Source organism: Pipistrellus kuhlii, unplaced genomic scaffold (assembly GCF_014108245.1).
Source record: "Pipistrellus kuhlii isolate mPipKuh1 unplaced genomic scaffold, mPipKuh1.p scaffold_m20_p_2, whole genome shotgun sequence".
Lineage (NCBI taxonomy): Eukaryota > Metazoa > Chordata > Mammalia > Chiroptera > Vespertilionidae > Pipistrellus > Pipistrellus kuhlii.
The window spans coordinates 6121571-6137280 of NW_023425515.1; the positions used below are offsets into that span (position 1 = coordinate 6121571).

General features: G+C 47.4%; 1 protein-coding gene across 5 annotated transcripts in view; it reads right to left on the reverse strand.

Moving 5' to 3' along the window:
• The window catches only part of LOC118724658 (minichromosome maintenance complex component 3 associated protein), a 39133-nt gene that overhangs the window by 1607 nt on the left and 21816 nt on the right, over positions 1-15710 (reverse strand). For 3 of the 5 annotated variants that reach the window (XM_036448220.2, XM_036448218.2, XM_036448221.2), the window contains exons 18-27: positions 14276-14473; positions 12222-12290; positions 11998-12135; positions 10204-10354; positions 8929-9187; positions 8152-8249; positions 6774-7164; positions 4808-5065; positions 4193-4322; positions 1959-2165 (exon numbers count right to left, since the gene is read on the reverse strand). In XM_036448220.2, coding sequence (XP_036304113.1) covers positions 1959-2165; positions 4193-4322; positions 4808-5065; positions 6774-7164; positions 8152-8249; positions 8929-9187; positions 10204-10354; positions 11998-12135; positions 12222-12290; positions 14276-14473 — 1899 coding nt within the window. Of the gene's footprint in view, positions 1-1958; positions 2166-3685; positions 3901-4060; positions 4323-4807; positions 5066-6773; positions 7165-8151; positions 8250-8928; positions 9188-10203; positions 10355-11997; positions 12136-12221; positions 12291-14275; positions 14474-15710 lie in introns of those variants that run through there. The other 2 variants (XR_006742309.1, XM_036448222.2) reach the window with 2 other exon arrangements.

Consider the following 15710-nt stretch of genomic DNA (forward strand, 5'->3'; position numbering starts at 1 on the left):
CACTCTGCCCTCCTCAGGTGAGAATTAACAACAACAAAATTTAATATTGTCCTGGCCGGTTTGGCTCAGTTGGTAAAGCGTTGGTCAAAGGATGGAAGGGTCCTGAGTTAGATTCTCAGTCAGATGCACATACCTTGATCACAGGCTCCATCCCAGGCCAGGCCAACTCTTGTATGGAGACAGCCAATCAATGTGTGTCTCTCACATTCTCCCCTCTCTCTCTTCCTTTCTTCCCTCCCTTCCATTCTCTCTAAAGATCAATGGGAAAATATCCTCAGGTGAGGATTAAAAAAAAAAGTCTTCTCTTTAATTTATACATCCAACTTATACTTAATGAGAAAGGTGGCATTTAGCCAAACACAACTGTTTTTATGTTACTCAACATTATTCATAATTCTCTTTTATTTTCTCTGGCTTATTTTGGATTTTTGTGTCTATAATTAATTCTTATCTCTTAATGTGATGTCTAAAAGTATAGATTGCTATTTACAATTTTAAATTAACTCATAATAATATCCTACTGCCACTGAACATTCTAGAGTTGTCCACTCCATACAATTGTTGCTTCAAGAAAAGCAATCTGATCCAACTGTTTAAATGATACAGACTTGGGACAACCTACTTTTAGAAGTCATGATACATTCAGTCATTCTTACAGCATATATTTATCAAGCCCCCACCAAATATTAGGCACATTCTAGATACCAGGGATACAGCACTGAAACAAAGCAGATACGGTCCAGGTCTAAGCAGCTTATACTTTAGCGAGGGGAAACAGAAGGGACACACATCTGGGGAAATGTGGTCTGAAGGTGAGAAAGACAGTGAAGACATGGAGTCGGGGGGCTGGGAGGACAGGCAAGGAGGGCCTCGCTGAGAAGTAGACAGTTGAGCAGAGATTGAAAATGAGAGTTAAGGTGAGCCAGAGGGATATCAGGGGTTGGCTGTGGAGCCCCAAGCAAAAGGAACAGGGAACCAAAGGCCTGGCTATGCAGTCCCTGGTGTGCCGGAGGAAGGAGCAGAGGTCAGAAAGGAAATGGCAGGCAGAGCACAAAAAGCCTTGCCCACATCATAGGGATTTCACCGTGGTTCCCAACCTTCCTTGGGAAGTCACTTCCTTGGGAAGGTTGTGAGCAAAGGAATATGACCTTGCCTCACACTTAAAAGGCTCACACTGGGTGGGCCAAAGCTAGAGTATGGGCTACTGCAAACACGGTCTGATTCTGAATGTTCTGAATAGAGCCTATAGGATTTGTGAATGGCCTGGATGTGGAGGGATGATTTCAAGGCATTCGGCCTGGCAGCTGGAAGGATGGAGTTGCCTTCAACTGAGAAGACCATTGTAGGAAGGGAAATTGGGAATTGGATTTGGAATGTTAGCTTTGAAATGGTTATCAAGGAAGTGGTAGGATATTCAAATCTGTAATTCAGAGAAAAATTCAGGGTTTGAGATATGTATTTGGATTTGTAAGAATATTAATGTTATTTAAAAATCCATGAAACTAGATGAAATCACCGAGGTGTATGTACAGATAACACAGATGCAAGGGGCAGAGAATGAGTGGAGGGGTAGTGGAGGAGAGGAAGAACCGAAAGGAGTGGCCTAGGGAGTGTGACCAGGGGGCAGGAGAGGGACTAAGGGCATGCGGAAGTCAGGAGGGAGGGAGCAAAGGTTGGAATGGTGCTGGGACTTGGTTCATGGTCAGTTCAGCTGTGTGGGGGGGCAGTGATCCTAACTAGAGTAGACATGAGGGGCAGAAAAGGGCTACAGGGAAGACTGGAAAGGAGAACTAGAGAAGTGAGAACTGCTTCTCACTGTTTTTGAGTTCACTATAAGGCAGGAGAAACACGAGGGTGGTGACTAGAGAGGGAAATGGGGCCACGGTAGGGAAAATGCCAGAAGACTGACTTTCAAGCACGAAGAGGACTAAGGACACAGTGAGTAAGGGGGGCTTCACCTCTTGCTCTCCTCTTTTTCCAGTAGGAGACTGCTGGACAGACACTGGGCCAGGAGCTCCTGGGCAGAGGCTCCACGCATCAGGTCCTCCGTGCTGGGAACCAGCCCCTCTCGGCCACCCTCTGCGCTTCGCTTCCCTTTCCGGTGCACGTGAAGTAACGGAGTGGAAAACTTGTTTGCAGAAGAATGAAAGGTCTTTGATTCCAAGCTGTAAGTACATGTTTTGAAACACTTATGATCAGGAAAGAGGGAGAAAGGGTTTCTCAGGAAATAGTTAGCCGAAACCGATTTGACTCAGTGGTAGAGTGTCGGTCTGTGGACTGAAGGGTCCCAGGTTCAATTCCGGTCAAAGGCATGTACATTGGTTGCAGGCACATCCCCGGTGGGGGGTGTGCAGGAGGCAGCTGGTCGATGTTTCTCTCTCATTGACGTTTCTAGCTCTCTATCTCTCTCCCTTCCTCTCTGTAAAAAATCAATAAAATATATATTTTTTTAAAAATAGTTAGATGTGGGTGCAGAGAGAGCCTGAGACCCACCCCTCCCTGCTTCCTGCTTCCAGCTTTCCTCATGGTCAGGGCTTCCCTCAGGTCAGTGCAGGGAGGGAGGGCAGCCTCTGCCTATGGCCTTGGGGTATCCTGTTGCTTCCCATCCCTGGATTATCAACAGGTCTCTACTCTCCATTATTAGCAAGGTTCTTATTTTTATATTTAGCTATTAAGTCCATCTGGAGCTAATATTTACCATCAGTGGGAGATAGCGAAACTAACTTTTTTTCTAAACAGATGCCAACGTCTGCCTCCCCATCCCCTAATTTGGCACTGTATTTTTCTCACATATAGCTCTGGGTCTGGACTTTCTATTCCAATCCATTCATCTACTGTAACTTTACTATTATTATGTATTAACCTCAGAAAGAGCAGGCCTTCCTTGTTATCCTTATTCAAAATGTTCTCAGCAATTACGACACATTTTCTCATCCTGATGAATGTTAGAATTAACCTGTCAAGACCAAGGGGGGGAATCTTTTGGGATTTTTTAAAAACTAGAAATACCCTGCCCTAGCCGGTGGCTCTGGCTAAAGTGTGGGCCTGGTTGCAGCCTTGATCCCCAGGTCCAACTGGGGCGCTTGCAGGAGGCAACCAATTGTTGTCTCTCTCTCTCTCACATCAATGTTCTCTCTCTCTGTCTCTCCTCTCCTTCCCACTGTCTAAAAATCAATGGAAAAAATATCCTCCAGTGAGGATTAACCAAAAAAAAAAAGGAATGCCCTAACTTTATAGCTAAAGAACTGAGGATGTATAGCACTGTGTCCTCCCACGCAAGCGTAGCTTGCCCCTTATTGATGCAGGTTGTTGTGTTTTTTTTGCATCTTCAGGGGCCTCAGCGCTCCCCTGACAAGGTCTCTCCGGGTTAGTCTGCTTTCATGTTACAGGCATGTGGCTGCTGTGCCTGGCGCTTTTTGTACCTGGCAGATCAATCTATCTAATCACCTTCCTGAACTCTGCATGACTCTAAGGGTATAACTTGATTATCTTGAACTAACAACTTTACTATTTGGAAACGAAAGCTTCTCCTTCCTTTTGATATTTACGCCATCTGTATCCCTGCACTGGGCAGGATTCCAGGCCAAAAGTAAACAGCAGTGACATCAGGGCAGCTCAGGCTGGTTTGACTTCAGTGTTTCTCATGTTTTACCAAGAATGGTTTTGGGGGCAGAAATATTTTTTAAACCCAAGTTTGAAATTTTTATTAGGAATGAGTATACATTTTTTTTAGGCAGGAAAGGATATAAAAGCATGTCATAAACTACTAAATGAGCACTTATTTTTCTGGTATGGCACCATATTACACAAGTAGATTGCTCTTTTTTGATACTGCTTATCCTGGATAAAGCCTACTTGTGAATTTTTATGCACTGCTAGATTGCATGTGCTGACACTTTACTTAGCATTTCTGAACCTGATTTGTGAGATGTCAGCTTTCTTTTGTCTGCACTCTCCCAGTTATGTTACGATTTCAGGGTCAGATTCATCTGATAAATGAAGTGAGATGCTTACTTTTCTCTGCTTAAGAACCATTGTCTACTACACGGGAATGATCTACTTCTCAATCTACACACAATGGGCTGAATTCTGTGTACAGGGTATAAATTTCTGTGTACCTTGGAAGAGAACTACATGGTTTGTTCTGTTGGGTGGAGGGATGACAGAAACACACACTGAACACAGATCTCACCACCCCTGATTCAGCTGGAGCTCCTTCTGCGTCTGCATTCTGGCTTGTTCCCACGACACAGGAACATCATATGTCTTCAACTGGTTTTTAAAAAAATATACACATATCTGACCATCTTCACTCAGTGCCTCTGAGAAAACATGAAAACAAATTTTAAACAAATATATAAAAAAAGCAATAGGTGACCACTTGACATTTGCATGTAGTCACTGATTTCAGGAGAAGCCCCTCTGAGTGGTCACATATTACATGACTCCGATTTGAGCCAACACCCTCCAAGTGCCCGTGGGTCACTCGAGGGTCAGCCAGGCTTGTGCCCAGAGTGTGGTATGGCAAGTACAACCACTCAGAGCTACAAACTGTCTTAAACTTAGAGCCAGCCTGCGGGGCCATATCAGGGAGTTGAGTCCTGGCTCTCCGGGAACCGTCTTAGCTCTTCCCAATGTTTACAAGTCACCTGGAAGTCACGGGCTTACAGGAGGGAGCCCCAAGGAAAGGAGGAGTGTGACCCACAGGAAAAGAAACAAATATCATCAAGGAAGCTTCTTTCTTTGCTGAAATGGGCCCAGTCAAGTCTCATGAGGAGCCAGCCCCCTAGTGCCACACGCTAACTACCTGATGTGACAGGAAGCCTGGGGGGCGTCCAGTCCCTCAGCTTGTGGTTGATACACAAGGCAATGACGTCATCCCATGGGATCTCAGCCACTGAGGGCCCTGCCTCCCAGCCGGGGGAGGGGTTCTGGCTCTTCCAGCTGACGTAAGTTCTTCGGAGCAGGCTCTCCACCTGGGACTGGAGGACGGGCTGCGTCTGGCAGGAGCTGGGGATCTGGGCGGCGTACTGGATAACCATGGAGCACACAGGAAGCCAGGGAGCTGGGGAGAAAGCACCTGGTGAGTCACTAGGTTTGGCCGAAGTACAGGTGGATATCTACATGAAATGCTCTTCACTCGGTATTAACTCGGGAGAAGGCAACCGTGGAGTTGAGAAGTCTGTTCTCGAAGTGAATAAATCATAGCTGTTCAGGAGAGTATCTCCCTCCCCATGTCCTGACAAGGGACTCAGTCTCCTTAGACAGAATACATAACTAAGGGTTCCCTCAGGGATTCTAACTGTACAGGCCCAGGAACCTGTACTTTAACAAGGACCAAGGTGAGGCTGGAACATGAGGTCCTGACTTCTCTGGGGAAACACTGACCTAGCTCACAGCACAGAGGGTTTGCGCTGTGGTTTTGTTTCCCTTTGGATTCCTTCAGAGATGAGCACCTGTTAGACCTACTGAAGACCACACCCTGCAGTTTAAAAGGGCACCTGAGCTGAAACCGGTTTGGCTCAGTGGAGAGAGCATCGGCCTGTGGACTGAAGGGTCCTGGGTTCGATTCCGGTCAAGGCATGTACCATGGTTGCGGGCACATCTCCAGTAGGTAGGGGGTGTGCAGGAGGCGACTGATAGATGATTCTCTCTCATCGATGTTTCTAACTCTCTATCCCTCTCTCTTCCTCTCTGTAAAAAATCAATAAAATGTATTTTAAAATAATAATTAAAAAAAATAAAAGGGCACTTGAAGCCCTATATTTAAGGTGACCAGACATCCCGATTTTTAACAATTTGTCTCCCGTCCCGCGGCGTTTTTAAAAAAATCTCGATTTTTGGAAAGAATCTTTTAAATCTTTTGGACTTTTTAAAAATGCAGCAGGAAGCAAGACAAATGGTTAAAAAGCGGGTCTGTCCCGCCAAAAGCGGGACGTCTCGTCACCTTACCTATATTCCATGCGGCCCAAGTGGCCCTGCCAGGGCCTCAGACTGTACCACGCAGCAGTGAACTGCCTTCTTCCCTCCTTACAGCATCAACAAGGGAAGGGCAGTCTCCGTGCCCAGCCCAGGGGACCTGGAGATTGTATCAGAACAGCCCAAAGGCTTCCACCGCACAGCCGGAGCCGCAGGACAGAGGCTTCTGACAAAGAAGGAACACTGGCTCTAAGTCAGCGCTGAGTGCTGCGGCCCCAGCAGCGTGGGGGCAGGACTGCATGGTCCCCACACTCTTCACCCTCATACCCCATGGTGCAGGCAGGACAGGACCTGCCGTCCACTCAGAAACTCCAGGCCTTGGGGTCAGTGCTCCTCCCAGGGGTCAGCAGATACCCACAGATTGCTCCATTGGCAGTGAAGGGCCAACTGTCACTTCACAAAACCCTGCTCACTCTGACTCCTACACCCAAAGGCAGGTGCAGAATGGGGACAGGAGCCAGACTCCCCCTGCAATAAAAAAGAGAATGGACCGAAACCAGTTTGGCTCAGTGGATAGAGCGTCGGCCTGCGGACTGAAGGGTCCCAGGTTCGATTCTGGTCAAGGGCATGTACCTTGGTTGCGGGCAAATCCCCAGTAGGGAGTGTGCAAGAGGCAGCTGATTGATGATTCTCTTTCAGTGATGTTTCTAGCTCTCTATCCCTCTCTCTTCCTCTCTGTAAAAAATCATTAAAATATATATATTTTTTTTAAAAAAAGAGAAAGAAAAGAAAATGGGTGCTCTGTCGCCCCCTATACTTATCCCCAGCCATCGCCCCTCAGCCTGAGCACATACCGCCCGGGGGTGGGAGGTCCATCTGCGGAAGCTGAAAGCCCAGCACAGCCTGCTTCAGCCAGGCCAGGTGCTCCGGGGAATTCCAGTGCAGGTGAGGGAGCAGCCGGCTGCCCCCAGCCTCGGAAAACTCGGTGATGGGCCAGGACAGGTCGCAGAGCTGCTCGGAGGACACCACCAAGGCGAGAAAGTGCAGGACACTGTTGAACAGCTCGATGATGGCACCAGGCTCCTGAGAGGCCAGGCCGCCCAGCCGCCTCTCTTTTCTGTCATGGAAAAACCGGCCGCTAAACTCGCGGTCAACCCCATCTTCCACATACTGAATGAGGGTCTGGCAGCAAAGGTCAAGGGTGCTGGGGCAGTGGGAGACCAGCCACTGCACGGCCTGGGACACCTGGGAAGCAACGACAATAGGAAGAGACTCGGTTACGCAGGTCACGCTGTTTTTCAGAAGGAGCCCCACCCACAGCTGCTTCGGCAGGTGCCACCGGAGCACCAGCTTCTCAACCACGCTGGGGAGCAGAAGCTTCTGCTGCAGTGGAGTGTGGGCTCCTCGGGCCCTGGAGACACACAGCGAGGAGCCCAGGAGAGGGGTTCCGAGTCCCACCCCACCCCGAGGTGAGGCTGCAGGATCACCCACTGGAAGGGCTCGGGCTTGGAGAAAACCAGCTGCACATCCTCCTCACCACGTCTCCCAGTTCTTAGAAGGACTAACGGCTTCATTATGTGGCTGGATGCTTTCACATCCTGTCGTTATCTTTCTTCCTATAGTTACTTCTATTTAATTCCCGGCATTTCTTTCCCTAATATAATCATCAGAACAGGCTTCCTTTTTTAAGGAAACTTCTGATAACATTATTTCTTCATATATTTCAGGAACCACCCTACAAAAGTAATTTATGTACCTGACCTTCAAATATAAGACATGAATGGTTGTATTTTAAATCCATACCTATAAAACCTCTAAAAAAAAAAAAAATGACATGAACAGCCCAGCCAGTGCAGGTCAGTGGTTGAGCATTAACCCATGAATCAAGAGGTCACTGGATCAAGTCCCGACTAGGGCACATCGCCTAGGTTTCGGAATCGATCCACAGTAGAGGATGTGCAGGAGGCAGCCGATAGGTGTTTCTCTCTTTTCCTCTCCCTTTCTCTGTCTCTCTAAAATCAATACGAATATTTTGTTCTTAAATTTCATTTTTGACGGATAGCAAGGACAATAGGCAAATTTTATCTTTTATTTCTATTTCTTATATTTTTAGGTTACCTTTTAAAAATAAAATTTAAAAATGCAAGCAGCAATATTCATCAAATTCATGATAGAGCAAGAAGAGAAAAACTGAACTATCTGGTTGGACCTTTGAAAATAACAAAACCTTACCTTATTTGTACCTTGTAAATCATTAATGGAATCAGGAATTTCAATAATGATATAATCTGAAATCAGCTTAGCTGAAACCAAATCCTGTAGCATCAGACCTTGAAAAGAAACAGAAGTCAGCTGTCTTCTGCTGAGTCTGTGTATGAGCAGATCCCTCACTGCGCTGACCCCACCCAGACCTGCTCCCAGTCACCACAGTGGCTGCTATCCTGACTCCCGCCACTGAATTGACAGCACTTGCCGGGACCGGTTTGGCTCAGTGGATAGAGCATCGGTCTGCGGACTGAAAGGTCCCAAGTTCAATTCCAGTCAAGGGCATATACCTTGGTTGCGGGCACATCCCCAGTGGGGAGTGTGCAGGAGGCAGCTAGTCGATGTTTCTTTCTCATTGACGTTTCTAACTCTCTGTCCCTCTCAATTCCTCTCTGTGTAAAATCAATAAAAATATATTAAAAAAAAAAAAAAAAAAGCCAAAACCGGTTTGGCTCAGTGGATAGAGCGTCGGTCTGCGGACTGAAGGGTCCCAGGTTCGATTCCGGTCAAGGGCATGTGCCTTGGTTGTGGGCGCATTCCCAGTGGGGGGTGTGGAGGAGGTAGCTGATCGATGTTTCTCTCTCATCGATGTTTCTAACTCTCTCCTTTCCTCTCTGTGAAAAATCAATAAAATATATTTTTTTAAAAAACATTAAAAAAAAAAAATTTGACAGCGCTTCCTCAGACCCAGGCTCAACCCTTTTATGGAATCTGCTGCTTCTTTAAGGAGACAGCCTCACTTACCATCATTCACTTCCTTCTCCACGGTGTCCCCGCCCAGGCTGGGTGCGAGCACCACCAGCGGCAGTGAAGGCTGGAAGGGCTTGGCCTGCAGGAGTTGCTTGAGCTGCAGCAGCGCTGACAGCCAGTACACGTCCTCCTCTGCAATGTCCTCACTCTTCGCTTTGGGGGCAAGCAGCAGCATGAGGCCACTGGCTCCCAGGAGCTCCTTCTGTGTCTCCACTGCATCCAAGGCGCCGTCGCTGAGAGCGCCGTAGACTACCTGGGGACAAATCAGTAGTGAACATCAGCCCCAGAGCAAGTGCAGCCAAACCGCATTGCACTTTGGGCCAGCCTCCCTCCATGAGGCCATAAATTATTGCCAGAAACAGCTGGATCAACGGTAATTCAGCCTCCAGCTATAATTGTTCTTTCATATTAAGTTACCCTTAAACAGTTATAAAAACAGGTAAGCCCATAATGAAGGCAAGCCAGCAGCAAACAAGGGATTCCAACCCATTTCTAGAAAACACTGGAGAGATGGGAGCAATCACTGGGTTGGGAAAGCAGAGGAAGCTACACCTGAGGGGTTACAGACATGGTGTGGAAAGACCCAGGCCAACTGAACTTGCAAAAGCCCAGAACAGAGGGTCTGGGAGGGAACAGAGAGCAATGGCCCTACAGGTCATTAAGGAAACTTCTGGTAACATCCATTAACACCGGTTGGTTTGGCTCAGTGGATAGAGCGTCGGCCTGGGGACTTATTGCGGGCACATCCCCAGTAGGAGGTGTGCCCACAACCAAGGTACATGCCCTTGAATGGAATCAAACCTGGCACCTTCAGTCCGCAGGCTGATGCTCTATCCACTGAGCCAAACCGGTCAGGGCAACAATAAAGATCTTTTAAAAACATTACTTTTTTGCTAAGACCTGATATATCAGTAAGCTATCTAATAAGCTCTGTTTCTTATCTCTCCAGGTTAATTACCACAGGCAAATAAATACAGAGTTCAGGGCTCCTGATGATGTGCAGAAGAGCACAGGTGCATCTATGCATTTGTCAAGATGGTTCTGAGTTTCACCAAGTTCTCAAAGTGGTCTGTGACCAGAGACAGTTAAAGCTCACTGTGCTCCAGACGCTAGCCTGGTATCCCACACCAATAGGGGCCCCCATGGGATGTTTATGAGCCTCCCACATTCTTTCAAAACCACTCAGGCATTTATGATTCCAGTAATGTTTGGACATGAGAGAACGTAAGACAATCACAGAAGTAAATACACGAAGTGATTATCACTCACCTTTATACACACGCTGGCAGAAACTGTCTGATTCCCTTTGCTGCTGAGTGCGTTAAACAGCGCGAGTGTCTGAATTCCACCAGCATCGCTGTCTGTGTCATCCAGGTCATCACCTCCCATGAACTTGACTTTCAACCAGTCTGCCAGAATTCTGTAAATAAAAGAAAACAACACTTGAAGAAGAATCCAATTCTAAATCTAAAGTATAAGTAATTTGGAAAGAGAAATCACACAGATGTAGGTCCACAGACACAAATTCTACTACGAAGTAGGCCTGCATAAAACCCTATGGGATCTTTCTTTCGGGTAAGAGGAGAGAACACTCAGCAACTGGTTCATTCTAATGTGACTTAAGATTCTAGAGCACTAAGAAAAGATATTGAGCAACAGAAAAGATCCTTAGAGTTTAAAATACACACGTTTTCAGAATCTAATTTCTCATATCTGAGACCTTAAGAATTCTTGGGACATACATCTCCTAATGAATTAGCAAATCGGAAGGCAGCTATTTTAAGAAATGAATCATTTAAATACTTTTGAAACATCACAACTCTCATCTTTGTTCAGCTGTCTTATGTGATAAGCTTTATTACTTTCTTTCTTTAGCCTACATGTTTCGGCTTAAAAAGTAATGTGTTCAGATAACGTAATGCCCTCCAACATTGCTGACAGGAATGTAAAATGGTACAGCCAGGATGGAACAAGCTCAGCAAATCTTCAAACACTTAAACAAAGAGTCACCACACAACATAACAATTCCACTCCTAGGTATATAACCAAGAGAACTGCTAACATATACCTACATAAACACAAATGTTCACAGTAGCATTAATTGCAAAAAAAAAAAAAAAAAAAAAAAAAAAAGTGGGAACAACCCAAATATGCCCATCAATTGATGAACAAATAAAATGTGATAAATTCATTTCATGGAATATTACTCAGCCACACACACACACACACACACACACAGGGACTAATATATTCTCTACACCATGAACGTAGAAGACATTTGTGCCAGCCATAAGTCCCACATGTGGTATGACTCCATTTACATAGGATGTCCAGGAAGGCAAATGCATAGAAGCTGAAAGCAGATTAGTGGCTGCCAGGGGTTGAAGGTAGGGAGGAATGGAGAGTGACTGGTAATAGATATGAGGATTCTTTTTAAGTGAAAGAATGTTCTGGAATTAAATGCTGACGGTTATAAAACTCTGTGAATATACTAAAAACCAGTGAAATGGATACTTTACATGGGTGAAATTTGTATGTAAATTACATTTCAATAAAGCTGTTAAAAAAGAAAAGTAACATGTTTTATAGTTGCTTTAAAAGTATGGAAGCGATTTGGTTATAGGAAATAATGCCATGTCAACTTTTCGGATTTCTTTTTTAAAATGCCAAAGTTTTTTTCTAATAAAAAAAAAAATGGAACTATAGCAGACAAATCGTAAACTGTCTTCCACAAGGTTCTAAAATGAAGCAGGCTCTATTCAATACACCTTAGCGTAGAGTGAAATAACAACTCTGAAATGCTTTTGGACAGACTATTACCAAGCTTACAGAACAAAAATTTAAATAATGTAAAGTGTCAACTTCAAATCGCAAACAAGACTGCAGTCTAAGCACCAAAACGTAAACGTACACATCAGTGTTTCCACCATGCATGAGAGGAACACGCCACTCTCACCCCAGCCACCCTCGCGTTGCTCCAGTCCCAGACACTCTCGGGAGAAATGCTCCCCCCCTCCAGGCTGCTTTCTCAGCATCAACCCCCCGAGGGAACCCCTCCCTGACCTGCCAGGACTCTCTGGGGACTGCTCTTCTCCGCAGTTGGGCAACACCAGCACCAGCTTCCAAAACACGTGCTCCCTGCTTCCAGGGAGGTGCTCAGCCACAAGGGTCGGCAGGTCCAGGGGCGCCCACGCGGCATCACTGGAAGGAAGAGAAGAGCGAGGAGGGTGAGCTGGTGGTGCTCAGGCCCAGGCAGGAGCGGCTCGCACGGCGGGAGCAGGACAGACCTCAGTAGCTGCTGGTGGAAGTGCTGGACCTTCAACTGGTGCGTCGTCTTGTTCCTGAGCCACCTGAGCCTACAAAGGAAGGGAGAACAATACAACACTGCCTACGTGAGGCCAGCTCAACGTCATAGTAAGTACTTACACTGGTGGTTTCGGTAAATGTAACTGGTGGCAATAGGAGACCAAGAAATTTTTTCTGATAAATGGGTCAGTCAAAAGACCTGTTCATTCCACAGATATCAATTATATACCATGTGTCAATCATGGGAGACGGTGGTTAACAGAGCAAATCCCTGCCCTTTAGAACATCCGCTGTCATGAGGAAAGACACGCCTCTGCATGGGTATGCTGTGGTCTCACACAAGGCGGTCAAAGAAGTGATATGCGATAATCTGTCACTTCTAACGGAAAGAAGGGGAAACAGCATGACAATTTCAGGGGAGGGGGGGGAGGAGGTGGCCATGCCAAGGCAGGAGTGGGCTTGTGTGCAGAGAACACAGAGACAGCAGTTGGGGTTTGGAAGGGGAGGCAAGGGCAGCCATGCAAGGACTCAGGGAGCAGCACAAAGATGTCAACTAGAGGCATGAGGTGACCAGACTCAACTGTGATGGTGAGAACTCCAGGGTGTAGAGGTCAAGGGCAGAAGCTGGCAGACAGATAGGTTGGCAGCAGAGGTAGTGAGGGCATTGCTCTAGAATAGGGGTGTCGAACTCAATCAGAGAAGGGGCCAAAATCTAAAATCCAGCCTAAATTGCGGGCTGAATGGTTTACTGAACAGTCATAAACTGTCATTGTGATGGAAACGCAGCGGAGTGCAGTGATGACAGCGCGGTGCGGGCCACACTGCAAGGCCTGGCGGGACGGATTTGGCCCGCGGGCCTTGTGTTTGACACATGTGTTCTAGAATGATGGGCCTGAGCCCAGGTGCCTGACCCAAGCCCAAGGAAGACAGGGTGGCATTCCATGGAAGGCCCCGAGTGGGGCAGGCTCGGTGAAAAGTAGATCTGACATCGGGTTGGGAATTGGATACCGAAGTCTGGAACACAGGCTACAGGAGCCTCGGCCGGAGATGCACGAGGGAGTTGTCAGTGTGAAGGACAGAAAGAGATTACCAAGGAGGGAGCAGCAGGGAAGAACAGAGGGCAGGGGGCTGTGCTGAGAGTGTGTCTGGGGGGGAGGCGGTGACAAACAAAACAGCCATGACTTCAGGAGGCGGCCAGGCCAGTGCCCAGGCTGCCATGGGTCAAAGAGGAGTGCTGCGACCACAGAGAGCATCTGAGACAGGGCAGCGCTATTGCCCACCCACTTACAGAGGCAGACACAGGATCTCAGAAATCCAGGCAACCAGTTTGTTGGAGCCAAATGAAACCCTGGAGACAGTTTTCAGAGAGACTGTCCCGTGACCGTCCAGGGAAAGATGAGGCACACCGTGAGACCCAGACGGCGTGCTGCCACAGCCCCTCCATGCCGCCTTCCCCCGGGCTCCCACTGGGCCTGAGAGGCCGAGCCCTGCCCGGCTGGCACTGGACAGCCAAGCGAAGACCTGGGCAGGGCCCTGAGGAGCTGCACATGCTCAGGGTGACTGGGAGGAATGGCAGGGAGGCCATGCCGAAGGGGCCCAGGAGCTGGAGCCCCATGAGGAGAGACTGGAGGGTGGGAGGTGGAGTCACTAAAATGCTGTTGCAGGAGACAGAGGGAGCCGGCAGAAATGACAAAGAAGCACAAGAATCCGGAAGCATAGGAAACAGGAAGTAGGAGTGGCAGTGAGTCCACATGGACCTCTGATTCCACAAATGAGAATGGACATGGTGTATTCTCAATTCAGGACAAAAAAAAAAAAAGGTGATTCCAACCAAAATCCAATTACCAGGACCCGGAAGTTTTAAGGGGAAAAGGCATATAAATCAAAGCAGACAGAGCAACCACATGTCCAGAACTGGTGGGAAAGACACCTGCAAAAGTGCAGTCCTACGTCCACTGATGCCATCTATCCTCCCCCTCGACACAGCGGTGGACAGGGGGCACGGAGGCGGCGCTGTGGCAAGCTGAGCACTGACCTGGTGCAGGAGATACCCACTTTCCCTGCGTGGCCAAGGTCCAGGAGGCCCTTGGCCAAGTTCTCCTCGGCAATGGGACACTCTGCACTGGGCACCAGTGCCGTCAGCCGGTCATTCACATCCACACAGCAGGGCGCCGCGGGGAAGGCCCGCATCTGGCGCCTCAGCTTCTTCCGGGCTGCGACAGCTTCCCTCCACCTGGGGACACACCAACACATCGTCATCGCGTGTGCTAAAGGCTCACCACGGGGACAGATGCAAACACGAGCTCCGGCCTCATTAACACAGGAACACAGTTTTGTCAATATGTTCAGTCTTTTTCAGCAACAGCCCTGAAATTAAGAAATTAGTCGGAAGTAAAACTCAAGGGGAAAAAAGTTTAAAAACAACTACTCAGGCATAGGAGAGGCCTGAAGCAAATGAATGGTGGTAAGCAAAAAAAAAAAAAAAAAAAGTGACTGAACTTAAAGCTAATGTGGACGGCTCTCTGGAGGGCCAGTTTGGCAATATGGATACAAGATACACAGACCCTTTGACCAGCAACCACCACTGATGGAACTTCATCTCCGGACGTGTGCACTGTGTGGGCAAGATGGTTACTACAATACTCTTTGTCGAGGCTAAAGAGAGAAATCCACATGAAAGTCCATCGACAGGGCCAGGGGGGGCCATGTACAAGTGCCACTGGCAACAACTGGGAAAGCTGACATGCTGCTGTGGTTAGGCCTCCACCTCCTATCCTAGCAAATGGGAGGAAGGGATGACTGGGCACAGAGCTGGCAACACGCTCCCAGGTGTGCTAAGAACTACAGAAAGGACAGACGTGTCTGTGGGTGCACAAGCAGCTGGAGGAAGATGGAGACTCACTGCTCCCTTTCATGTGGCTGCAACTGCCAAGGACACTAGTACTTACTTTAAATTTTACATGAACTGAATCACCATACAAAGTATGTAACACATATATGCCCAGTTTAGAGATTAACGATGAATCAAACACCCACATCCTTCCATCCAGTTGAGAAGCAGTGCCTCTGATGCCCACGGAAGCTGCTTAGTCACATGCCCTCTTATTCCCAAAGTAACCACTATGCTGAGTGTTCATTATTCTCCTTTTCTTTAGGTTTACGCTACTATACGTAAGACCAAAATAATCTATCTGAATGTACACCGCTCGTATGTTGTGTACATCTCTGTAGGAATTGTCTTCTTTCATTATAAATTAAGTTTTGCACACAGCTATAATTGGCTTGGTTTGTTCGTGGCCATCTCCCTGTGTACAGTGCAAGGGTAAATGAGAAAAAGCAACCTTTAAATATTAGTCAAAATACAGAACAATCCTCCCCAAACTAATTCCTTATCCCTTTATACCTATTACGAAAGTACGTGTAACGTGTGTGTGTGTGTACACATGGGTGCGTGTGTATAACTGTCCGTT